General features: G+C 34.8%; 1 protein-coding gene across 2 annotated transcripts; it reads right to left on the bottom strand.

Moving 5' to 3' along the window:
* Window positions 1-380: 380 nt before the first annotated feature.
* Window positions 381-27,777, bottom strand: Acadm (acyl-CoA dehydrogenase medium chain). 2 transcript variants are annotated; one of them, XM_004841430.4, is made up of 12 exons: window positions 27,612-27,777; window positions 24,275-24,362; window positions 22,021-22,118; window positions 21,845-21,914; window positions 21,120-21,220; window positions 20,403-20,483; window positions 16,753-16,883; window positions 15,587-15,695; window positions 11,082-11,222; window positions 10,367-10,462; window positions 2,517-2,765; window positions 381-1,253 (listed from the first exon to the last, which is right to left on the bottom strand). In XM_004841430.4, the coding sequence occupies exons 1-12, from the start codon at window positions 27,639-27,641 to the stop codon at window positions 1,182-1,184; spliced, it is 1,266 nt and encodes a 421-aa protein (XP_004841487.2). In that variant the 5' UTR covers window positions 27,642-27,777; the 3' UTR covers window positions 381-1,181. The 2 variants fall into 2 exon arrangements, with proteins under 2 accessions (XP_004841487.2, XP_004841488.2); XM_004841431.4 differs by lacking the exons at window positions 21,845-21,914; window positions 22,021-22,118.

The raw sequence follows: 27,777 nt of genomic DNA, 5'->3' as shown, positions 1-27,777 counted from the left end.
TGGGTAACCTTCGGTCCCAGGACTTGGGACTGGCTCTGAAGCAAGGGCAGACTTTCGAGACAGCCTAAAGCTGGGTCATATCAGGACAGTGAAATATAGGCCACACAGTTTATATCAAAAGATAAAGAATCAGAAGTAGTGTCAGAAAACACACTAATAGTTTTTTACTATTTGGTATTTTGAGTTACAAAGAATCATTAAATTCACCAATTTTTATTCTTATATTATTTGATATTTATATTTTCAGAGGTCTTTAATAATATAATAAAAAAGGAGCAGGTAACTTTATGTAATTCAAAATCAAAACATGACCTGCTTTTCATAGGAGAAAATACAGGAAGTAATAAAGCTTCATAGAAAAAATACACAAAGGCATAATATTAAACAATGACAGAAAATTTTATTTAAGTTCCTTTTTAGAATGAATGCACATAAGATTGTATACAATAGACCAAAGGTTACCCAGAGACCAACAGTCTTATAAAAATAATTTAAGGCAAGATTTAGTATCTGAAATAAGGCAAATAAAATAGGGGCTCAGTAGTTAAGATTTTTAAGACATTCTTTTACTGTGTAAAACTAAAAGAAATTTTATTTCAAATTTTAAATTAAATTCATTTGATATAGTAATACCATTAAGTCTACAAAGTCTTTGGCAAGTTGTGTTAGTATTCAAATTCTGCAATGCTTTCTCAATGTAGATTTTGGAATATTCTCTGAATTCTTGATAAGTTCACTTTTCTGTCAGTGGAAACATCAAAATTCTAAGGTATTTTCACTTTTAATTTATAAAAGATATAAATGATAAAATTATTTTTCTAGGTTAGTATCATTAAAGGATAGTGGTATTAAGGACAATACATACTTTTTTTTTTTTTTTTTTTGGTTCCAGGGATCAAACTTGGGTCCTTACGCTTGCAAGGCAGGCGGCGGAACCACTGAGCTAAATCCCCAGCCCGACAATACATACTTTTAATGAAACCAAATCTATTTGAAAAAAGGGAAATCACCAAGTTAAACAAAAGTACAAAATACTACAATCAACTGCATAGATTTATATAAGCATACTTATTTTTATTGGAAAAATGTTAAAGCCCTTTCTCTTTTCTGAAGCACAAGTAGTCAATCATGTGCTAGTTTCTCAAGAATTCTGTATGTTTTACAATCTCTACGGTAATCTCTTAACTTTTATACTTGCCAATATGTTCACGGGCTATAATAAGCCTTTGAATTTGTGCAGTACCTTCATAAATCTGCAAGAAAAATATAAAGGTTAAATATCAACAGTACATAGACACCTTGATTTATTCAATAGTTTGGATAACGTGTAAGTTCCACTGTAATATCAAATTGAAGCAAATCATATATAATCTGTAGCCTATGGAGTCTGAAACCTGTAAAAGTAATTTAATTATAAAAAGATATTTTACCAAAATTTGGGAATCTTCACAACATCAAATAAAAGGCTATTTATCCTTTTAAAAATTTGGGAAAATAAATACTTAATGTTTTAAAAAAATTCATCCAAGCTTTTTGAACTGTTCTTACTTAGCTGTTAACCTTAGTCATTTTGTTTTTACTATCAATTCTGGTTTCTTTTTTACTTTTTTTTCCCTCCTGCTGCCTTAGAAACAGAGTTGTTAAAAAATTCATTTTAGGCTGGGGATTTAGCTCAGTGGTTCCATTGCCTGCCTCGCAAGTGCAAGGTCCCAAGTTTGATCTCCGGTACCAAAAAAAAAAATTTTTTTTTTCTTTCTTCCACTTTTCTCTTTTCTCTCTTTCTTTTGGTTTCTCTAAACAAAGTCTCATTTTGTAGCATAGGCTGTCCTCAAACTCACCATCTTTCAGCCTCAGTCTCTTGAGTGCTGGAATTACAGGCATGCACCACCATGCTGGGCTATTTCTTTTTTACTAAATTTCTTTTATCTAAGTTTTTCTAACCACTACTCTAATTTAGAAGTCATATATCACTATCTCCTCATGTTGATTTTAACTCCAACTATGATTTCAATTAACTGAAGAGCTGTCAGGCAACATTCAAAACAAAATAATCTCAAGTGGCATGCATACTTTTTGGAGAGCAAAATATGGGCTACAATTAGCTAGAATGTTAAAACTCAAAGAAGGCTGATCCAGACACATTATACATGTCTATACCTCTTACTTTGTAGACTATTCCCTTTTAATACCTAAACTTAGTCAAAAATAATATTCTTTTTTTTGTTATTTTGTTTTGTGTTTTGAGACAGGGTCTTGCTATGTAGAGTTCAGGCTGGCCTTGAACTCTTGGTGATTCCCCTGCTTCATCAGCCTCTCTAGTACTGGGATTATAGGTGTACACTACCACACCTGGAAAAAATAACATCCTTTCATGTGCCAATTCCAAAAATTGTCTCACAGTCATCTATGATAGTCATTTATTATTCTAGCATCATAAGATCCCTAAATGATCAGAAATCTATTGTCATTTATGAATATGATATCCTCTCATAAACAAAAGTCCATTTTAAGCTTACCTGATAGATCTTGGCATCTCTCATTAGTTTTTCTACTGGATATTCTGAATTAAATCCATAGCCTCCAAAAATCTGCACGGCATCAGAAGCTAATTGATTTGCAGTATCTCCAGCAAATGCCTTTGCAATAGAGGCATAAAAGGTATTTCGGCGACCAGCATCAACTTCCCAAGCTGCTCTCTGGTAACTTAATCTGGCTAGCTCAACTTTCATTGCCATTTCTGCCAGCAAAAATGATATTCCTTGGTGCTAGAGTTAAAAAGAAACAGATTGGGGATGTCTAATGACAGAACTTAGGAGTTTGTTCTTCCAGGGTTATTTTTAAAATTTTATTATTTTGAACATATTTTAAACTTGCAGAAAAGTTACAACCAGCTACCTGTAAAGTTAACCAATTGCACAACCACAGTACAATAATGAAGTACAGGGCTTTCATACTGGTAGGTTTTATCAACTAAAACTACAGACTTTACTCAAACTTGGCCAAGGTTTCCACTAATACCCTTTCTGTTCCAAGATCATACATTGAATTCACTCATTTCTTCATAGTCTCTCCCAGGGTTTCTCTCCAGTCTTTCCTCATCTTTCATGACCTTTGCCTCTTTAAAGAATATTAATTGATCATCTTTTGTATAATGTCCCTCAATTTGGGTTTATATAATGTTTTCTTGTAAAGGGAATGAGATTATGCACTTTGAGGACAAATATAAAACTGTCCTTCTGGTGTCTGCTGGGCTTTCTTTTAAAAAATGGCAGTGTATTAGACATTGATAAGATGCTTCATATCCTCTAGAGCAGTGGACGTGAGCCTGTGGCACACATGCTGCAGCGGGCTATTTGTATCACTGAAAGGTCTAAAAGATTCACCATCACTGCTTCTTGATAATAGCCATTCTTTCTGGAGTAAGATGGAATCTCAGTGTTGTTTTCATTTGCATCTCTCGAATGATCAGTGATATTGAACATTTTTTCATGTATTTATTTGCCATTTGTACTTCTTCATATGAGAAGTGTCTATTCATTTCAGATGCTCATTTTTGGATTGGGTCTTTAATTTGGGCAGTCTGATTTTTTTGACTTCTTTACATATTCTACATATTAGTCCTTTGTGGCAAAAATTTTTTCCCACACTGTGGGTTGTGGGAAACCTTGGTGATTTCCTTTGCTGTGCAAAAGCCTTTTAATAAGGTAAGATCCCTGTTGTTGATTCTTTGTAATGTTTCCTGTGCAATTGGGGTTTTGTTCATAAAATCTTCGCCTATAACTGTGTCTTCAAGAGTTCTACCTCTTCTCTCCAGCAGATTTAGTGTTTCTGTTTTAATATTTAGATTTTTGATCCATTTTCATTTTAGTTTAGTGCATGGTGAGAGACATGGGTCTAGTTATAGTGTTCGGCAAGTGGAAAGCCATTGTTTCCAGCACCATTTATTAAAAAGGCTATTTTTCTTCCTGTGAAGGCTCCTTTGTCAAAGATAAGTTGACTGAGTATGTCTGCAGTTGTTTCTGCATCATCTAATCTGTTCCACTGATATTCAGGTCTGGATTTTTTCCCCAGTACCATGCTGTTTTTACCACAGTAGCTTTGTAGTATAATTTCACACCAGGGATTGTGATGTCTCCTGCCTTGTCTTTGTTGCTCAGAATTGCTTTTGCTATTCTAGGTGTCTTCTGGTTCCAAATGAATTTTAGGATTGTCTTCTCTCATTCTATGAGATATACTATTGGTATTTTTCAATGTGATTTCATTAAATATGTGTAACAATTTTGGAAGTATGGACATTTTTAGTATATTGGTTCTTCCTATCCAAGAACAAGGGATATCCGTCCATTTTCTGATATCCTCTTGGATCTCCTTTTTTTCAGAGTACTAGTTTTCAATGTAAAGGCCTTTTACTTCCTTCATTAGATTGATTCCTAGGTATTTCATTTTTTTGGATGCTATTGTAAAAGGTGTTGTTTCCCTGATTCTCTCTCAGTGAGTCTGTTATTTGTATACAAGAAGGCTATTCATTTTTGAGTGCTGACTTTGTATCCAGATATCCTACTGAATTTATTAACTCCAGAAGTCTTTTGGTGGAGTTTTGGGGGTCTTCTATGTAGAGTATCATGTAATCTGCACACAATAATTTAACTTCTTTGTTTCCTATCCTTATTCTTTTCATTTCTTTCTCTTGTCTAATTGCTCTGGCTAGTTTCCAAAACTATATTGAATAAGAGTGGTGACAGTGGATGTCCTTGTCTTGTTCTTGATTTTGGAGTGAAATCTTTCAGCTTTTGTCCATTTAGTATGATGTTGGCTGTTGGTTTGTCATAGATGGCTTTGATCAGATTGAGATAAAGACTATCCCAATTTTCTGCAGGGTTGTTATCATGAATGGGTGTTGGACTTTATCAAGTGCTTTCTCTGCATCTATTGAAACCATGTGATTTTTGTCTTTGGCTCTGTTGATAGGGTATATTACATTTATTAATTTGCATATGTTGAACCTTCCCTGCATCCATGGGATGAATCCTACTTGGTCATGGTGTATAATCTTCTTGATGATTTGCTGCATTATGTTTGTATCTTGAGGATTTTTTTGGTCTATACTCATTAGGGAGATTTGCCTGTTGTTCTTTTTTGGTTGGATCCTTCTCTGGTTTATATATCAGGGTAATGCTTGTTTCCTGGAATGAATGTGGGAGTACTGCCTCCCTTTCAATTTTATTAAAGTGTTTGAAAATTATCAGCATAAGGTCTTCTCTAAATTTTTTGTAAAATTCAGAAGTGAATTGGTCAGGGCCTGGGCTTTTCTTCCTTGGTAGGTTTTTAATTACATCTCCAATTTCATTGACTGATACTGGTTTATTTAGAATTTTTATATCTTCTTCATTCAGCATTGGAATTCATATCCATCTAGGAATCTGTCCATTTCTTCTGTGTTTTCCATCTTATTCAAAACAGGTTCTCCAAATAGGTATTGATGATCTGGATGTCTGCAGGGTTTTTTGTGATTTTACCCTTGCTAATTGCATGAATTTGAGTCTTTTCTTTCCTTTTTTTTATAAGATTGGCTAAGGGTTTGTCAATTTTATTTATTTAAATTTATTTTCAAAGAACCAATTCTTTGTATTATTTTCTTAGTCTCCACTGCATTAATTTCTGCTCTGATCTTTATAATTTCTTCCCTTGTATGAACTTTGGGCTTTATTTGCTCTTCTTTTCCTAAAACCTTGATGTTCAACATTAGGTTGGTTATTTAAGCTTGCTTTGTTTTTCTGATATGGGAATTCACCGCTACAAATTTCCCTCATAGGACTGCTTTCATTGCATCCTGTAAATTCCAATATGTTGTACAGGCATTACTGTTTAATTAGAGAAACTGTCTAATTTCTTCAATTTCAACTAAATGTATTGGTTGTTCACGAGGGTGTCATTTAATTCTATCTGTTTATGAAGTTCTTGTAGTTTCTTTTGCCACTGATTTCCAGTTTCAATGCACGATGGTCTGATAATAGCACAGGTAATTTCAATTCCTTTGTATTTACTTAAACATCTTCTATGAGCTAGTGGTCTATTTTGCAGACCACTGTGTGCAGCTGGGAAGAATGTGTATTTTGATGTTGTGAGGTAGAACACTGTAGAGATCTACTAAGTCCATTTGTTCTAAAGTTTGGTCCAATTCTGATTATTTCATTGTTGATTTTTTTTGTCTAGTAGATCTATGACTGGAATTTTGAGGTCCCCCGTTACAACTGTATTAGTGCTTATTCGATTTTTCATGTCCATTAATGTTTTTTATATAGTTGGGTGCACAAGTATTTGGTGTGTATATATTTATGATTGCTATTTCTTCCTCTTGGATCATTTCATTTACTAGGATACAGTGACCTTCTTTGTCTCAGTCAGTCAGTCTTGGCTTGAAATCTATTTTGTCTGCAAATAGAATAGCTACCCCTACTTTGTTCTGGGTTCCTATCACATGAAGAATTATTTTCCATCCTTTGACTTTCAGACTACGAATTTCTTTAATTAAATGTTTCTTGTATCCAGCATATTGTTGGATCGTGCTTCTTGATCTATTCTGCCAGTTTGTTTCTTTTGATTGGTGAACTAAGACCACTGACATTGATGTTTATAACTGGTATGTATTGACTTTTTTCATTGTCATGTTATTTTCCTGTTGTTGGTTCCCTTTCCCCCTTTCTGTTTAATGGCTAAGCCTTGCCTGGTGGATTCATTCTGTTGGGGTTCACTGAGTTGTAGTCCTTGTTATGTCCTTGTAGAATGTCCTTCAGTACATTTTGGAGTGCTATTTTGGTGGTTATTAATTTCCTCAGGTGTTCTTTGTAATGGAAGTATCTTTTCTCCATCTATTTTGAAAGATAGTTTTGTGGGGTACATCAATCTGGGTTGGAGGTTGTTTCCTTTTAGGGCTTGAAATACTTCACTCCAACCTCTCCTTGACTTGAGGGTTTGTGTTGAGAAGTATGCTGTGATTCTTATGAGCTTTCTTTATAGGTGATTTGTTTGTTTTCTCTAACAGCTCTTAATATTCTGATCTTGTATTGAATTTATGGAATCTTGACTATTATATGCTTTGGTGTAGATTTTTATTTGATCATGGCCAATTGGAGTTCTATATGCCTCACTTATCTGTATGTCAAATTCTTTTTCTGCTTGCGAAGTTATCTGTCATTACTTCTGTCAACAGGTTTTTTATGTCATTTGTGCTATCTCCTGCTTTTTCATTGACTCTGATAAATCTTGGGTTATTGTTCTTTGCATCATCTAGCAGCTGCTGGATTGATTTTTCATGGTCCCTTATTATTTTTAAGAAATCTTTCTTTTCATGATTACTAACCTCAATCCTGTTTTCTATATCCAATATTCAGTTCTCACATTGGCTAATTGTGCTGATATACTTTCAGTGGAGTTTTTAATATCCTGATACCTGTTTGAATTTGTTTCACGGATTTCATTTCTTTCCTCTGTTGGGCGTTCATGGTTTCCATCATTTTCTAAGCTCCTCTTTTTTTTTAACTCTGTATCTGCTTTAGAGTCACTAAGCATGTCTTTCACTATGGTCACCATTTCCATAGTTATCTGAGAAGTTATTTCTGATTTGATTTTTTCTAGAGCCTCACTCATCTGCTTTGTTCCTTCTGCTGTTACCACTTCTGAGGGTCCAGGTGGGAAGTTTTCCAATTGTTCTATCTCACTGCCCCTAGTTTTGCCTTTGGTGAGCTGGAAGTCTAGGGTTACATCTTGCTTAAGCATCTTCTTATTTTCTTTTTTTATAAATTTAATCCCTGGGTTGATCCTTGTAAATTGCTTATGGTGAGGAGCTTTATTGCTAGTGGTTAGAACCCTTAGAAAATGGCTACTTCTCAGAGATGTCTTCTAGGTGTAGCTGGCTTTTGAGTTTTGAGACTTTTGCAAGTTCCTACTTCTTCAATTTACTGGGGAAGAGAAATTGTTGTCTACTTAGCCCAGTCCCTAGTTCTTTGGCAATGGCCTACAGAATTGTTTATGATCCTTAGGGAATCTCAGTCTTGGCATTCCAGAAAGAACAACTAATTGGAACAATTATGTCACCTTGGCTAAAGTAGTATAATCAGCTATAACAACAGCATCAAACACAGCCTACAAAATGACAAACTGGTAGCTATTTAACTGTACAAACTACCTTTACCCAACCAGATTTATGGTTATATAACAAATTCTAAAGCAAACCAAAAAAATTGTATACAGTAAATAAGCCCTCTGTATGGTGATTTTATCATCAGAGAAGAAAATTTAAAAGAAGTTAGAGGGAAAAATAGAGAAATAAAAGAGGAAGAAATTAGAAGCAAGGCTGGAGGAAGATTATGCAAACTTTGGGAAACTGGTGAAGAAGACAGGAGGAAAAGAGAGACATGAGAAATAAAAACAAGAACAGAACAGAGAAACAATAACGAACTAGAAACCGTTTTCACACTTATATAAAAACCAAGAACAAATAAGAAAAAAACAAAAATAAAAACAAAAAAAGTCCACTTCAAGGTGTATCTCTGCTGTCACTGGTAGACAAAGTGACACAGAGTTGATTAATCCTAGCAAGCCAGCAGGTGTTTTATAGGAGAGTAGTAGATAATCCCAGCAAGCCTGTAACTTTAGTTCCACTGACGTTCAGGCTGGTTTCTGGCTGTGAGGCTGGAACCTGATTTGTTCAGTCTGTAACACACCAAGTGTCTCCTCCCAGCTTGAACTCAGCAGCCTCAACCTGACACTGCGAGCCACTAGATGGCTGCTCTGAGTTCTGAGATCAGTTGGGCCCTCTCCTGGGGGAGATCTGAACCTGAATAAATCACCAGCCACTGCAGTCTGCTGAGTCCACTGCTTGATTCCATTGGTCTGTTTCTTTGTGGATGGGTATATATACTCTTTCTAAGATTTAGCTATTATAAACTGTGCTGCTATAAACATGTATCACTGTAATAGGATGACTTTAACTCGTTTGGGACTATTCCTAGAAGGTGAATAGCTAGGTTGAAAATAATTTTTATTTTTAGTCTTTTGAGGAATCTCCATACTGATCTCCATAGTGGTTGGTTGTACTAGTTTACAGTTCCACCATTATGTACAAGGGTTTTTTCCCCACAGCCTCACCAGCATTTGTTATTACTTTATTTCTTGATGATAACCATGCTGGAGTAAGATGGAAGCTCAGTGTTGTTTTAATTTGTATTTCTCTAATGGCCAGTGATGTCGAACCTTTCTTCAGGTATTTGCTGGCCATTTGTACTTATTCTGAGAAGTGTCTATTCATTTCAGTTGCCCATTTTTTGACTGGGTCTTTATTTTGGGGATCTAATTTTTGGAGTTTTTAATTTGGTATGATTCCATTTGTTGGTTCTTGGTATTAATTCTTATCCACTGGGGTTCTGTTCAGAAAGTCCTCACCTATGAGTATGTCTTTGAGTTTTACCTATTTTATCTTTCAGCATATTGTTTCTGTTTTAAATTTAGATCTTTGATCCATTTTGATTTTAGTTTAGTATGTGGTGAGATATATGGGTCTAGACTCAAGTCATCTGCATGAAGATATCCAATTTTCCCAGCAACCTTTATTAAAGGTACTATCTTTTGTTCAGTGTTATGTTTTTGGCCCCTTGTTGAAGATCAAATAGTTGAAATATGTCTGGGATTGTTTCTGCTCCCTCTATTCTGTTCTACTGATCCACATTTCTGTTTTTGTGCCAATACCATACTGTTTTAATTATTGTTGTTTTAATCACTGTAGCTATCTAAGCCAAAGATTAAGTTATTTTTCTTTTAACTTCACTTATTTTTAAATAGTTAAAATCAGTTCAAATCTCAAAAAGCATAAATGGATACTGTTATAGTTTGGATCTTAAATGTCCCCCTAAAAGATACATTGTTTTCACAAGGACATTTGCCCTGCAATATCTTTTTCCATCGATGACACAGGCTCCTATAACTAGTGGTATTTGTTTCAAAAAAGCTTACAAAGACTTCTCCTTTTGTCTTTAAGAGCTTCCCTTTGCCCCAGCTCCTTCAGATGTGCCTATGATCTGCTGCAGGACATATACCTAAATTGCAATCACTTCCTATTCTTAAACTCTTTGGGAGAGTCAGTCTGCCATTCAACTTAGGTAAACATTTTACAAAAGTAATGGTCCACAATTGATTTGAAATAAAAAACAAACTGGCCTTTTATCACAGTTTGAATACCACCAACATTGGTGGTTCAGTAAGTATTAGGGGAGAGAATAGTTAATATTTTGTATTTTAAAAATAATTTCTGAAATTTGGATGAAAGAGAGTATTTTATAGTTCAACAAAGCAAACACAATATTAAAATTACCTCTACAAGTAGCTTTCCAAAAGTTTTCCTTTCCAGGGCATACTTGGTGGCTTCATCCAAAGCTCTTTGTGCTAATCCAACCGCACCAGCTGCTACCTAGGATTTTAACATTTATAAGCAAAAGTTCATGTTATCATTAAGATATACAGTAAATGGTTACCTCTCTAAGATTCAAAATAAAGGATTATACAAAGAGAATCTATAGCTTAAGGCAAGATAAGCACTTAAATACATGTTATTTATAAATTAAAGGTAAGGGCAGGGGCTGGAGATGTAGCTCAGTGGTAAATGCATGCTTAACATGTCTGAGGCCCTGGGTTTGAAACCTAGCAGTGGGGGATAAAAAGGTAATGAAAAGCATAGGGTCACAGTCTAGAGAAGTCACTCCTCTGTTTAACAAGAGAACCCTTCCTAGGGGAAATATTCATTTTAAAGAAATAAAAAAATAACTACACAGTCAACAGGAATTATCAAATTAAGTGTACACTGGTCTCTGTAGATCTAACAGAAACTACATTAATTTTGCATCTGCTAAAATTATTTCTATAATGAGAAGCAAAAACAATTTAAATATAAAAGTCATAATATCTCTTCTCCACCCTTACTAAAATAAGCAGATATTTAAAATCACAACAAGCATACAATGTTAAAATAAAACAAATTATTTAATGTAACATAAAAAATCCTGTAAAGATTATCAATTCCTATTACTTACTGTAGGTCTAGTTCTATCAAAAGCTCCCATTGCAATTTTGAAACCAGCTCCTTCACCAATTAAAACATTTTCTTTAGGCACTTTCACATCTTCAAAGACAATTCCTCTTGTATCTGAACATCGCTGGCCCATGTTTAATTCCTAACAAGAAAATTGTGGTATTTTAAGAAACATCTTTGTTACATCAATTTTACCTTTAGTCATTCTTTTGTGGCTTTGTAAGTATCTAAAAGCAGAGGCAATAATCTATGGCCTGTAATACCTGTTTTTTAAGGAAAGCTTCACTAAAATATGGACACATTGGGCTGGGGATTTAGCTCAGTGGTTCCACTGCCTGCCTCACAAGCGCAAGGACCCAGGTTCGATCCCCGGTACCAAAATAATAATAATAATAATAATAAAAATAAGTAAAATATGGACACATCTATGTGTTTACTTATCTTTTATGGCTACTTTCTTGCTGCAGCTTTGAGCAAGCAGTTGTGACAGACCATAAAGCATGGCAAGTCTAACATATTTAGAATCTATATCTTTATCGAAAAAGTTTGCCAAACCCTAGTCAAAAATATATTGCAGCTTTCAAATGAACATTACCCTAAAGGTGTACAAATTGAGTATACTTTGTAAATGTTTAAAAACTATCTTTTTTACTGTATCAGAAAAAACATTTAGTAAACATAATTTGATTCAGGACCTTTAATCTTAGCTTAAATAATAGAATTAAAGTAATCCGCTGATTAAAAAATGGGTTTTGTTTTGCTCCAACTTTTTCTTGAAATTAGGTTAAGGCAGACTTTACATGTAGAAAAATTCATCATTTTTATGCAGTGTCCCTTTACGTGCAGAATATATTCCAAGATTCCCAGTGGCTGCCCCAAACCGTGTATAGTACCAAATCTTTTATATACTATGATTTTTCTACATATACACATTTTTTATCACATTTAACATATAAATTAGTTACATTTATGGTTAAGAGTAGTAATAATATAGAAGAATTGTAACAATATACTATATTAAACATTATTAAAAACTTATGAATCATTTCTGTAATTTTTCATTTAGTATTTTCAGATCATGGTTGACCACAGGTGATTGAAACTGTGAGAGGCAAAACTCTGAGGAAGGGGGGACTACTGTATGCATTTACTATACTTTGGACAAATATATGTATGTAACTACCATCACAATCAAGATACAGAATATTTTTGGCACCTTGAAAAGTTACCTTACTCTGCCTTTGTAATCAATTACCTTACTCTATCTACTTCAGTGATGATGAACCTTTTAGAGACGAGTGCACGCACTGCAACCCCAAACCCATTTATCACAAAATGCCAACACTACAAATAAACCTGAGGTTTTAGTTTAGAAAAAACAACTCATACATTAACATCTTTTGTCTTAAAAAACAAAAAACAAATAACATGCATGCCACAGGTTTGCCACCACTGCTCTACTTCTACACCCTAACAACCAAAGAGCCACTTTCTCTCCATATAGAGTGTCAACTAAGTGTAATAACAAGGTCAACCCTCTGTGTCTGACTTTTCACTCAGCATGGTACTTTTGATATTCATTCATGTTTTTGCATGGTCAGTAACTCATTTCTTTTACAGCTCAACAGTATTGTACCATATGGATGTACTGTATATCTTATCTACCAGGTGATGGTCATTGCCCTCCCAGTTTTTAGTAATCATTAATAAAGCTTCCATAATTATTCATATATGGGTGTTTGTTTTCATTTCTTTTGGGTTAAGTACTTAGGAATACTGGTTACTTAACTTTTTAAGAAAACATTAAACTATATTTCCCCAATATTTGCTTTGAAAAATTTCAAACCAACCTTAGTTTTAATAGTATAATGAATACTTATATACCCTTATCTAGATGCACCAATTGCTGACATCTTGACTTATTTATTTACTTTCTCTTTTTTTGAGAGGAAGTTATACACATTGCACCTCTTCTTAAGGAAAAGAAATTTTTTTTTTTTTTTTTCTGTACCGGGGATTGAACTCAGGTCCTTGTGCTGCGAGGCAGGCGCCGGAACCACTGAGGTAAATCCCTGGCCCAGAAAAGAAAAATTTTAAAACCTTGTTTTTAATAAGCAGGATAAGAAGCAGGGGCAATGACAAGAGAGTTATAAACTAGTTTAGTGTGATGGCTTTAACATGAGTAGCTTCTAGGTTTGGAGAAATAGTTTCAATAGTAGCTCAACTCAGAAAGAAACCAACATCCCTTTATTTTGCCTTTATAAATAAACTCTAGTACTGTGATAGTTAAATGTTCTGTCAGCTTGAGTAAGGAATGCTCAACTGATTGGCTTAGCATAGTTCTGGATGTGACTGAATGGATTTACTGAAGATGAAAGACCCACGCTGGATGTGAGCACCAACAATCATGGCTTGTGCCTTGGACAGAATAAAAAGGGAAGCAGAAGAAAGACTGCTGCTTTCTGCCTCCTGCCTGCTCTGCCATAAACTTGTTTCTCCTCTCAATGTCCCTCTGCCATACCACCCTACCTTGGAGCCAGTTGACTAGGGACTGAAACCTCTACAACCTGTGAGCTAAAATAAACCTTTCCTCCTTTAACCTATGGATATTGGGTATTTTGTCCCAGCAATGAAAAAGACAGACAAGTAACTTAGACTACTATTCAGATGAAATGAGAAAACACTGCCTACAAAAACAATGTTTAACCTGCTTCCCACTCACCCTCAAATCTCACATTTAAAACCAAAAGGTTTCCTAGACTCTTCCCAAATCAAATAATTTCTAAAACACAAAACATTTTGAGGGCCGGGGATTTAGCTCAGTGGTTTCGCCGCCTGCTGCGCAAGCACAAGGCCCTCAATTAAAAGATTTTTTTAAAATGAGAAAATTGAGAAAAAAAAGACAGTGAAACTAGAAATCTCAAGATAAAGTCAGAAGTTGGCTTACGACTGAAAAAAGTATAAGGTACTATGTCCTTTATGCTGTCAATGTGCCATACATTTGGCCCTGAGATTCCTAGCCACCATCCCTAAGAAGGAAACATGACTTCACAGACAACTAATTTCTTGGGAGAAGCATAACTATTCTTACTACTTACATTTTTGTTATATAAATAATACCATTAGATTTATTTGTAATATGCAGTCTATCTTTAATACTATACTTCTTAAAATTATGCTTTTAAAATACAACACAATAGTGTCAGAAACTGCATCAGGTAGGTTTTAAACCTTATTACTGACCTCAATTCTGCCTCTAAGTTTGTGACCTTAAGTAAATCACTTTCTTGGATCTTGGTTTCAATATTCTGTGCATAGACTGAAGTAAATAACATATAGAGTATCTTCTACCTTTAAGATTCCATGGCGGTATGGTTTAAATCACAGTGACAAAAAAACTGACTAAAACAATGACCTAAGAGAAGTTACCCTTTTTATATACTCCAGCAATGTTCACCTTAGGCTTGGATACAACAGAAGAGATGCCAATGAGATTCTACACACATGTAATACTGGTTTTGAAATATATTTATCAATTCAAATTAGTTTTTCCAGTTCAGGCCACAGAAACCTGTTCTCATATCTGACCAGATAATCTGTGCCTTTCACCACATAGAAAGAAGAAAATTTGTTCATGTAACCTTTGGTAACTCTTAATTATCTTCCTCAACTCCTCCTTTGGCTTAGGTACAGACATGACTTAGTCACTAATAGGTGTTTTAAAATTCATTTTGCAAAAAAGCTTTACAATTATAAACATGAGTCCCTCTTTCTAGTCTCAGTATAATCTTAAACCATGCTTTGTTAACTCCTACTAGGAATAATGATTTTATTTCTTCAATTTCTCACATTTTAAACTTTCTCTTTAGTCTACTTTAAGTGCTAAATTATCTCCACATATTCAGACTATAAAATATGTTAAATAATTTTTTCTTATTTCAATAAAATTTTCTTGCCTTTCCATATTGAAGGCTCTTTGCCATTCTCACAATTTTCTCAGACACAGATAGCTCTCTTAAAATGTATGATCTCAGGTGATCCATTTATGTTACATTGTTTTAATTCATGAAATGGGCAGATTGTCACTTATCCTAAGAAAAGGTTGCTATGAGTTGGAAAGTCTTTTGAAATACCTAAAACTTCAAATTTCCAATGATGAATGTCATTATATTGTATACCTAAAATGTACCAATAAAATTAATTTAAAAAGAAATATCTAAAACTCTACTATTGGGCAGGCAATCTAAATGTTAGTTTGATTTCTTTCATGGTATCTCACAGCTGTTACAGCATTCTCTACAGGTTGGTACTATGAAGGGCCAATCTTTCAAAATGACTGCTCAATTTAAAACTTCAGCAACATATAAACTATTTTACCTCAAAACACAGCTTTATTTTTATTTCAACTAAACAAAATATTTTATTTAAAAGATGCTTAAGTAGTAATTTTTATGTTTAGTAAAAACAATACTTGAAGTCTTAATTGCTGTTAAATACACACTTTACCTTTTTTCCAATCTGCACTCCTGGGCTATCTGCTTCCACAATAAATCCAGTAAAAGCTTTACTTGCAGGAGCTTTGGGATCTGGATCAGAACGTGCCAATAAAAAGTACCTGATACAAATACATGATGATGGTGATTAACCAAAGTGACTGCTATCTCAGTTAATACTCCCAACACCCCAATTATTATCACTCTCATTTTACAGACAACAAATGAACAATCAGGTTTCAAAACTTCCGTGAGCCACATACCTACTATTTGGCAGAATTAGTTTTTCAACCCAGGTCTACTTCTTAACTAATATGGAACTTAACTTCTTTGGTAGCCTGAGTTGTAGGTAAAAATTCCTTGTATTTTATAATATAATATGATGAGAAAGTATGTGCAAGTTTGAACTAGCATTTTTTTCTCCCCTCAAACCAAGTTTGTTCTTTAAGGGAAAGGTATCTGTAAAAGGACAGCAAACTGGGCTGCTTATGAATAGGAGCATTATGTTCTGACTACTATGTTTTATGCTTTGATTACTGTCCCCTTTTCCAGCAAAGGCAGAGTATTTGTTATAGTTGAATTATTGTTGTTGTTGTTGGTACTGGGGATGGGAGTAAGGACCTTGTGGTTGCCAGACAGGTGTGGCGCCACTGAGCTAAATCTCTGGCCCTGTGGTTGAATCAGTTTGAGTATTTGCTGGGTCTTCCCTCCCTGAGGCAGTTTGGTCAGAAAGGAGCTACAGTACGGCTTAGTAGTAGAGTGCAGACTTGGCATGTGCAAGGCGTGGGTCCAATCTCGAGCAGCACCAGAAGAAAAGCCCAATTCTCCTTAAACAAGAAATTTATTTCCTATGCTTAAATAACTAACAAATTATCACTGATTCTAATTTAGTAACAGTAAAAAATTGAAAAGTTTTCTATTTTCGTATATTACTTGATTTATCTATTTGAAGAGTTCACACAGTCACTATTTTTATTTTACTTTATAAATTAAACTTCTTAGAATCTGATATAAACAGTTTAGCGGGTTAAAAATAGTTCTTGAAAACCACTGAACTAACTTATCTATAATCTCTTAGAACCTTCTTCTCATGAATGTGGCTTATTTTAATTGTGATTTAACAATAAGATTCTGAAATAAAGTAATTAAGAAATACACAGAGATGTTTCAAACTCATACCAGTTAGCTTTCCCTCCATTGGTTATCCACATCTTCTGACCATTAATAACGTACTCATCTCCTTTTCTTTCTGCTTTTGTCTTTATGCCAGCTACATCAGAGCCTGCTCCAGGTTCTGTTACACAGTAGGCCTGGAATATATGGAAATGAGAAAAAATTATATGTTAAGTATTAAATTTTGAATGTTTGGAAACTAATCTTTTCGTTTTCATTTTTTGTGCTGGGTACTGAACCCAGTACATGCTAGCACATGGTAGGCGATTGCTCTACCATTGAGCTTCACTCCCAATCCCTGTATTCTAGTTTTGAAGCCAGTACTTTACACATTTTTTAAAACCACAAATTTAAACGTTCTTTAAAAAATTACATGGCTCAAATGTAAAAATATTTCATATACAAATAAAACCATATCAAAAATTAACATGTTAGGTATCTTCAAACAAGTTCATTCGATTCAGTTGATATTGTACTCAGTCGAGTATCTACTGAGTGCCTGTTATGTACTAGGCTATGAACTAGGAGATGGGGAAACCATCTCCATCTTCATCAGAGCTGAAAGATATCTTGTCCTAGATATTTTCATAATGTTAACAAATAAATAACTACACTGCAATTCTAGTCTAAGTGTGAAAGTTATGCATGAAGGACTTGAGAAACTAGCTTTCAGAAATGATGTGTAAATTAAGTCTCAAATAGAAAAGGGATCCTGTGGGAGGAGGAAAAAGGAGAAGGAAAGATTACAGGCAGAAGTACAGTATATGCAATGATACCAAGAAACAGGGTTTCCGAGTGTTTTTAAGGTTGAAAAGTACCAGAGTTCTATAATACATGAATGCTGCGTGTGTAAGAGAACCATAGGCTATGACTCTGGAGAAAAAGAAACAGAACAAATGACAGAGAACCTATTAATCACACTAAGAATTTAAAATCTTATCTGGTAGAAATAGGGCAGCCTCTTAAGGCTTTTGGTTACTAGGTATAAAAGATATTTCTTTAAAATATTTTTGTGAAATGGGCAGAGTGAAGATACTCCTATAAACACAGAAATATCTTGCTTTTACTATAATCCTTTTATATATTTAATTCTATTTTTAGAAAAAGTCCTTGAGGTTAAGCGACTCTTATATATTTAAGATCACACTATTGTCTGACCGAGCCCTGACCTGGTGGCAGATCTTCAGACTCCGGACTCAGGGCTGTTTCAGGCACAGTCCAGTTATTTGCTAGCTCCAGGGGAAATATATGGTTTTATGACAAGAGTTTGCTTTATTCCTATTAGGGTTTTTTACACAGACTTCAGGGTTCTAAGACTGTGTTTACATAAATGAATTTTACTAAATGTCCCCAAAACAAGTTTGTCAGATAGTCTACACTTCATCTTAGCTAGAAGTCAAGAAGTAATACTTGATTCTGACTAATACTACATATATTGTAGGTGTACACTGTTTAAAACATTGAACCCAATGTTTAAAAATGAAATATGGTTTCCAATTTGTTATTCTAATATCATATATATAATAATTTTGATTTTAAGAAATATTTTTGCAGTAAATCGTATTTACAGATTACAGTGTTGCCCTTATTCTTCTCTGTATTTTTCCCCAGCAAGAATATATCTAACCACATGATCAGGTAAGCCTTATAAATATACAACAATAAATATATTTGTACTGTAAATCCAAAACCTGTATTAATTTTTATGGCATTATTTAAAAAAATAAAAATCTAAGAAGTTTAAATATTGTGTAATAGATAAGTGAAATAATTTGCAGTACATATATCAGATAGCATATTATGCAGTAATAAATATCACAGCATTTAAAAAGAAGTAGAGCATAGCAAAATATTCATGGTATTAAAGGATATAAACATATAATGGATATACTACATTTATAGTATGACCCTGAATGCTAAAAACATTTGTATATTTAAAAATCTAAGACAGTAATCCTAGTTAATTTCCTATCTGATTATGTCTGGATTAGAGATATTTTTGCCTTTCTTTATATATTTTCAAATTTTCTATACTGAAAAGTTTAATAGGAAGTCAAAATATATTTACTGAGCTTTTAAATAATTGAATTAAGGGATTATTCAGAATTTAAAATTCATGTGCCTATTGGCAATTTCCGTATTTACCCTTAGCTTATTTGGGGGACAACTAGTGCTATTATGTATTATAAAAGGAAAAATATATAGTTAGCATTTATTAATTCAGAAGTTATAATTCAGGGAATATAGTAAATATATGTTTACATGTATCAAAGGTACTAATAACAAACGGCTACAAAAGAAATGTTTAAAATACTTTTACTTACATTTAAAAACTCAAATAATTCAGGAATACCAATTTATAACTAATATAATTATAAATATTCTTATCAACATATTAAGATAGTTCTCCTAAGCATCTCCATGCTTCATCTATTATCTATTACTACGGGTGCTATAGGGAAAAAATCTAGAGGTTTTAAACAACTCATGGATAACACTGAGAATGTTTTGCCTACACTACTTATTGAGTAATTACCAATTATCAGGAAATATGTATAAATGTGTTAAGTAGTTTTCCTGATCTTAAAGTATCTGAAATATATGAAAAACATTTATTTTCAATTATTACTTTGTACTCTTTCAGGTAAATTCTCACAATTAGTTTAAGGTTAATAATAACCTACTATATTTCAGGGGCACAATCACACCTTGATTAAAATGTTTGACTGATAACCAATAAAAATTTTTAGGTAAAAAACATTTTCAGAATAGACTCTTAGTATATATTAATATCTTTTTCCAAAACTCCAGTTTAAATATTTATTGTACACCTATAATTCTAGCACTCTGGGAGGCTGAGGCAGGAGGACCACAAACTCAAGGCCAGCTCATGCAATTAAGTAAGGCCCTGAATCAAAACATCACAAGAGGGCCAGGGGTGTAGCTGAGTCTGAAGGCCTTGGGTTCAATCCCCAGTACCACCAAAAGAAAAAGAAGAAAAAAAGAATTCATTGACTTGCTTTCAATGCTACTATTTCTTGAATCACATGTTCACATTATTCTCATACTAATTTAAAAGACTACTTGGTTCAAACACTTAAGCGTCCTACATTCAATCTCAATTCCTTCAGAAGTGGTTTTTCAGACGAACCACCCAGTTCTTGAATTGCAAAATTAGGTAGATATTGCTCCATAAAGTAGATACAACTCTCCTAAAAGCAAAGGGATTATTGTGACACTTTTTGGCATCCCAGGAACATGAAGTAAGTGTTTCCTTGTATGAAAAAAAGCAAGGGAATTATGATGACCCTTTCTTCAAATTCCAGAGACATCACTGTACCTAAATATGGCACTAACATTTGTCTTTATGTCAGATAGTTCAATATATAAATACAAATTGAAAAGGAGAAACAGTACCTTCTTAACCCTTCTAAAATGTAAAATGTGGGCCAGACATAGCAGTGAATACCCATAATCCCAGCTACCTGGAAGACTGAGTGAGGTAGGAGGATTGTAGATCCAAGGCCAATGTAGGAAACTTAGTGAGATCCTATCTCAAAAGAAAATAAAAGGCTGACGCCCTGCGTTGATCCTCAGTACCATAAAAAAAAAAAAATGGTGAAATGTGAAACACAACAGCAGTTATACATACTCACACACATCATTGGTTCCTCAGTCATCCTTCTCAAATACTTCTTTTGTTGTTGATCATTTCCAGCAATAATAACAGGCATTTGCTAACAAAAATTGACATTAAAAGATCAAGATTATTTTTATTACATATGCAAATTCAGACAGTACAATTCAAATCAAAAGAACTACCTTCCCCAAGGGTAAGTTCAAAGAACTGCCATTTATTTTGCCTCTAAGTTAAAAAAGCTAAAACCATGAGGAAATACATCTGCTAATCTCAGGATATGTATAACATTAAATTATATGGAGGACTTGTTGGTGATAGAACACATAAAAGTTTACAACTGTAAAATGCTCAAATAAAGCTTTAAATTTAAGATATGTGACGTGGTGCTCCGGATCAAGCCTCCTCAGAACGGCTCACTAAGTTTCAGCACTGCCAGCAATGGTAGCCAGCCAACTGGATCAGCTCCCAAGTGCTGGCTTTAAGCCTTGTCCTTGCCAAAGTATTCCCACAGCAGTTACATGCAAAGTATACAGTTCCCACAGGGGCAGTGAGGGATCTGGGTGCTGCAAGACCAGCACGAGGGTGAGCAAGCCTTGGACTCACAACTCCAGACTCCACGGCTGAAGCTCGTGTTCTTTTTCTTCTTTTTAAACTGTTTTGTCAATTCATGGAACTTAGCTCTGAGTGTCTCGTGAACAGTTTGGTTGGGGACCTGATTTTGTAAGTAACTTACCCCCAAAGAATTTGCTTCAACAGCAGTCTGAAACCCTGTACATCCATAAGCCAATTCTTCAGTAATTAAACACGCATCAAAAGTTCCAAGTCCAAGACCTCCTATAGTAGCAAAATGTTTCAAAAGCCAATTATATCCAGTGAATCTCAATCCAAATAAAGGGGAGCTGTTTTAGTTACTGCCAATGTGGTCAGACTTGTTTAAAAAGCAAATGTACAAATATAATGTAGGTAACTATTCTGGCTGGCAGTAACACTAAGTTATACTCTTCTAAAATAAGTTTTAAAATTTTCAAAAATATTTACTTGTAATCTGGACTATATTGTTTACACACGATTTTGTAAAAACTTGCTTCAATTCCCCTAAAGCTTTGACACACTGATTTGATGGAGAGACAGTCTCACATGCAAAAATAGTCTCAAGGTAGGATTAAAATGCAACAAATTATTGAGAAAAAATAATAAAATGAAATGCAACCAACTGACCAATTATAGTCAAGAAGTTACCAAAGTTAGGATCAAATGAAGGTTGGAACCAGTTAAAAAGAGGAAAAAGTGATTAAGTTTTGAGTATAGGCATTTAAAAGCAGGCAAATATTGTAGTCTGAGCAGGGAAAAATAGAAAGCAAGCCAGTTAATGTCAACGAATGTTTAAAAGAGTGAATGAAATTTCACACTTTTCTTTTTAATATCCATTGTGGGACTAAAAATGTGAAGAAAGTTTACCACAACTCTCTGGAATGTGTGTATTCATTAAACCAAGCTCCCAGGCTCTCTTAACTAGGGGCACAGGATACTAAAAGAAAAGAACAGAGATATAGTGTATTTAATATTTAAAGTTTGATTATATGATCTTCTAAACAATTTAAGATGTCTTTCTCCTTAAAAATGTGTATACTTACTTCACCAGTTTTATCATATTTTGCAGCAACTGGGATTACTTCTTCCCTGGCAAATTTACGAGCAGTAGCTTGAAATTCTTTCTGCTGTTTGGTTAACTCTAAGGAAAAGTTATTTAGCAAACATTAAACTAGGACAATGAAATGATTTATAATGTGAACATTAACCTGTGATTAACTAGAAAGTGAAAGACTACAATGCAATTTGTGACTGATCAAAATTTCACTGTATAAGTAAACCTGTCAATGATAATGCTGAAGGAAATAAGCTTTCTACTATCTACAAACAAGTAATAGCTACAAACTCAAAGTTTTTCTTTTTAACCGATGACGTAAAATACACACGATTTTTATTTATTTCTAGTTCCCAAGCAGATTTATCAAGTGTTTACTAATGCTGAAATGAAACTAATATATGACATGCCCCAATCACAAGAGTCTAAGGAAATGTGACACACTCTGTGACAAAAAAGCAAGATAACTTCCTTCAAGCAATCGCTTAAGAATTAGCAATACATAATTTCAATTTTATTCCTTTATGCTAATTTGTATCTTTAAACTTGTTCAAGTTTAAAGAAACTTGTAAATGTGATGGGAAAATTTCTCAGATACTAATATAAAACTCTGCTGCATTGCTAGTAATATGTGTCCAAACAATTCATTTATATAAAATAAAGACTTGTTATTGTAAAATTAATAAAATGTCTGTGATGGCTGGACCAAAGAATCAACCACTAACTGCATTTTTTCAAATCCACACTATCTGGTATTTTAATGTGGTAGTATCCAACATTAAAAGATAGATAAGATAAAACAGGTATACGGTTTTTTCAGGCAAGGACAGAAAAGCACAGAAGAAAAAGCAAGAATGTTTAAGATTATGGTAATCATTTGTATGGGGACAGGAGAGATAGAATGTAAAGACAATAAAGCTTTGATGCTGAATTAAAGAACAGAAGATCAAATCTTTCATTTTATAGATAAGGAAACTAATATAAGGAGGGAGGAAATGACAGCCTCTTAGTCTTACAATGAATTAGCATTAGTGTTTTGTTTCTACAAGAGGACTTTACTTCTAAGATCCACTTTACTTCTAAGATCAAGGCCAGTCCTTATCAAGGTTGTGGGTGGATAAACAGTTGTAAACACTAGGATCCATCATGTATATTTTGTTTAGAAACTACCTTGATCCAGTCACTATATGCTAGGGGACTTCACAACCAGCATGTAACTTAATTTTCAAAGAAATCCTGTTACAGACATTATCATCTGTTTATAAAAAACCAGATCAACTGGTCGTAAGTGTTATCTATATTACATTCCTTGAGTTTCACAATCTTCCTCCCAAGTACTTCTATTTTATTCTGTCACTCAGCAAGCTATCATAGATTTCTTCTGCTAGTCTCACTACTGAGTATCTATGCAACAAGCTGAAACTAGATAGCAATCATACCAAATCAATGCTAGTATCTCAAGAAGACTCACTGAACCAAACTGCTATCCTCATCCTGTTTAAAATTTTTTCATTTAGTTCAGGCAAAAATACTTTATAAGGAAGGAAAAAAAAATCTTGAACAAAAAACAATAACCCTAGGGAGCTTTGAGACTGTCAATTACACCTGGCTGTGAGTTAATTCTTTTAGCTCCCTTTATCCATTTTCTGAGACCAAGGGAACTGAGAACACAATGTTCAACTAGAGGAAAGGTAAAAATTTTGAGTCAAGAAGCTCTTTTAGGACACAGAGAAAAAGATACCAAAGATAGGAAATTATTATTTCACGTCTTTTGCCTAGGGTTTTCATTTTAAAAAAGGAAAGGAAAATCTTATTCCTTTTCTCTCTGACACCCCATTGCTCCCTAGTCCCAGGTCTGAGAACTTCACCTAACATGTCACCAAACTTCAATTCAAAAAAATTGCCAAAACAGGCTTTGATGTATTAGCAGTTACCTAGCACTGCATGTATTTGTTGCATTCAAATGTGTACATTAAAAACTATTTAGATATATCAGCAAATTGGTCAGATATTTTGAGCTATGCACTTAAGAAAAAGGGAAGGAATATTATGTATGTATGGTGCCAACACATCCAATGTATATGGTGCTATGCTGCAGCAGAAAATGAGATCAGGAAGAATAGTACAATTGTGGACCATCTGTGGATGGTAACTGGTTCTACTCACTGACAGTCATTATCAAGTTTACAAACACACTCCAGAAAGATATATTTTAAAGACAAAAGACAGAACAGAACATATACCAAAACTAAATCCTAATCCTGGTTCACGTTGGTGAGCAGCTTCTGTATGTTGTGATCTCCACTCAAAATGAGAAATACTTCTTAGGACCTGTAAAAAACAATTTAAAATATGATAAATTAAGTATCAATCATATTAAGAGAATCCTGATGAGTATAACTAAGTATAGCAACTTGTTTAATCCTACACAAAGCCCTGTTAAAGTCATTATTAAATACCTTCAATTATACATTTAAATAAGCCAATGTGAACATCTACATCATCCTAAATAGGCCAATATGAATATCATACAGGATGTTTAAAAAAAGTAAGGAAAATAAAACTAGTTGGTTGTTTTTGCACTACTGCAGTAGACGTTCCAGGTTGGTAATACTTAGGATTACTATTCTGGAAATTTCAGCAACAACCTCCTACGACATTAGTGACTGAGAAAGTGGTGTAAGGAGAACAACAGAAGGAGCTGTGCCAGAGCCCATCCCTCTGTGTCCCTGTCTGTATGATCCTCCAGGTGTGGCTCCGAGAAACTTCCCTTTGGAGGATCTCATTTTCTAAGCTACATAGCTAACAAAATGGGTAGCATTTAGTATTTTTTCTAAGATACTCTATCTAACAAAACAACTTAGTATAAACCATGCTTTACCTCTGCTGTTCTCCATAGGCATTCTTACAATGTTCTAAACCAGGAGCCAGCAAACTAAGGCAGTCACCGGTTTTATTAAAAATACATCTTTATTGGAACACAGCAACACCGTATTATCTGTTGCTGCTGTCACAGTGAAGCTATGTGTTTCCAGAGACCACAGGGTTCAAAAATAAGTTTGCCAACTATATCAACTATATCATGTGATATATTAAAACTACAAACAGATACCCAAATAGTATTCCTTTGTAACCCATTTTTATATTAATGACAGCTTAATGGACACGAAAGGAATGAGTAGCACTTACTAAGGTTGTTTTTTTTTACTTTTTATTTTACTGGTACATTTTAGATAGACATGATGATATTCATCACAGGGAATTTGTACCTGTACATGACATATCTGGCTTTTTTTTCCCCATTCCCCTCCCCTCTTTATCTACAAAAGCCTTGTTTCCATTTTTTCCCTTCCATTCTTTTTTTCTCATCCCTTCTTTCTTTTCCTCCTCCCCCCTCTCTTGTTCCCTTTCTCATTTGAACATTTTCTTCCCATTTCCCAATATCTATTATACATTTTGGTCCATTAAAGTTAAACTGAAAACCACAAAGGTGCTCCCCAGCAAAGGCTTGAAGACAGCCAAAATCACACAATGTACATTTTAAAGGGTTTTGATGGAACTGTAAGGTGAATAATATAATAGTTTCTAGAACCAAATTTGTCTCTCAAATATGTAAAAATAAACTGTCCACTTTGTAAATGACAATTCAACTGATATAGAGAACTGCCTATTTTTAAAGTAATAATACAATTACACTGTTGAATATGTACTTTAAATAGCCCTTTTAAAATAACATACCTCAAAGTATAATTCCAAAATAATGATTACACTGTAAAAAAACACATTCTTTGCAATTTTTATTAACTTTATTTTGGGAATAAAACGTGCCTCTCTGGTCCTCACTGTCCAGTCGTCACAGGACAAACCAATTCTTCACAGTCCTCACATGCATCAGTCCAACCAATCCCAGGTCAAGCCTAGGATTAAGGCACTATTTTTATTCTTATCTTACACAGGAAGAAGCTGAGGTTCACAAAGGTCAAGTAAATCAGTCAAGGTCACTTTGGTCTTAGGTACTATAATCAAGGTTCTAATTTCTCACATTTACTATCAAGAGTCTATGCTATCAGCCACCTTGCTATACTGCTCTTTCAGTCAGTCTCCTAACTGGTCATTCAGTTCCACAAGGAAGAAAAATACTCCACAAAAACCACACGGAATAACGTGACTCTAATATAAATGTGTTTAAAAGCCACTGCACGAAAGTCATTCCTCACAAAACAGGTAAAATGGTCCGCTGAGAGATTTTAAATAAGAAATTATTCAATGAATCTCAAGTAATTTATAAAAAGCCCATTTACATTCTGATTTTTCCAGAAAACACGTTATATAAAACAAAAGTGCAAAGACTGCCAGAAATCACTGCCCACTGACCTGTTAGCTACATAATAATGTCAATCATTTAGAGCGGAGCTTAGAGCAGAACCAAGAAATTACATAAAATTTCCCCCTGGAATTGCTGAGTTTGAGGACAGGTTACAAACTTCTAGCTTCTATTACTAACTGATTAAGGATGATAGGAGTAAGACTGTTTTTTGTTTTCTTTTTAAAATTTTTTATTAGGGTATGTTTGCAACACATAATAATTCGATGTCATAAAGTATCAATTTTATTATTTCAGGCTCTTTGTCCAGAACAACAGAATTGCAAAATATCCAAAAGACAGCAATTTTAATCGAGTACCAATTCTGCAACAGTAGCACCAACTATAACAAAATACTCCCATGGTTTTATTAGAAATTTCAGTGTTTTTATAGGAGTATCAAAGAAGAAATACAGGGACATAAGCTTTATGATTAAGTTTTTCTAGACCCTTCCTTGGAGACAGAGAAATCTTTTTTCTGATGTCAGAGTTAAAAATAATTTTAAAGATCCCTTCGTTTCTACCTTCAGAGTCCACTAACTTGCATAGCAATTTCAAAAACTCGGCAATGATACACTCATTGTAAATTCTAAAATTGCAGGTCTTTGGGGTTGGTCAAGGACAACCTTAATTCAGTTTTTAGGTGTCATTTAAATGGCAATCTTGGGAGTATATCATTAGTATTTAAGATATCAAAGGCATTTAGAATCTAAGATAATCCTAGAATATACAGACAAGTTTCATGGAAAGTTCTGCAGTTGGGCTTTTCTTTGACTTGGTTCTAACTTATGCACCTGGAACGGTGCTCCTCCTCCTCACGAAGCCAAAGGCGCACTAAATCTATTAAGCACCCCAAGAGGCAGCTCAGCTTTCTTTCCCTTTCCTGATTGGGCGGGCCGCTATTCGCCTTCCCACACCCGGCACGCAGACTCCCTTCTAACGCGCGGGGGGGGGGGGGGGGGGCGGGGCGGTGGGAGTCTGCTCCAAGTTCTGACAGCCCAACTGGGATCCTGGACAAGGATGGGCCAGGCCGGGTTTGGAGGGATCCCGAGGCAGAACCGAGAGTCGGCTGGGGGACGCGGCCCGCGGGGGACGCCGAGGACCCTCGGGGCCGGGATGCGAGGACTCCGGGCACACGGACCAAGCGCCTGGCGGGGCCCCGCCCTCCGACACCACCACATCCGCGCCCCAGCCCCACCACGGCCCTGGATCCTCACCCCGCAGCTTCTCCTGAGCACCGCTGCCATGCTAACTCTTGCTCGTGCCGCTCAGACGCCAAGCTGCGTACTCCCGAGAAGACTCCTCGAGCTGGGAACCAAGGGCCCCACCCGCCGGGTTGTGGGCGTGACCAGGAGGAGGGGCGGGATCAGGGGCGGGGCTTGC

This window comes from Heterocephalus glaber, unplaced genomic scaffold (genome assembly GCF_053883595.1).
Source record: "Heterocephalus glaber isolate CG9 unplaced genomic scaffold, H.glaber_assembly_v1.0 deba00001442, whole genome shotgun sequence".
In the NCBI taxonomy this organism is placed as follows: Eukaryota; Metazoa; Chordata; class Mammalia; order Rodentia; family Bathyergidae; genus Heterocephalus; species Heterocephalus glaber.
The sequence above is the reverse complement of the archived record's forward strand: the minus strand, read 5'-3'. Positions and strand labels throughout refer to the sequence as shown.

What these genes read in the sequence shown, in the direction of transcription:
- Acadm (XM_004841430.4), bottom strand. Translation starts at nt 27,641, where the DNA reads ATGGCAGCGGTGCTCAGGAGAAGCTGCGGG. An exon ending in CTGAGGAACCAATGATGTGT is followed by an intron (nt 16,884 to 20,402) that starts GTGAGTATGTAT and finishes CATATATTCCAG; the next exon opens with GCCTACTGTGTAACAGAACC. An exon ending in GAGATGCCAAGATCTATCAG is followed by an intron (nt 1,254 to 2,516) that starts GTAAGCTTAAAA and finishes TTTTTCTTGCAG; the next exon opens with ATTTATGAAGGTACTGCACA.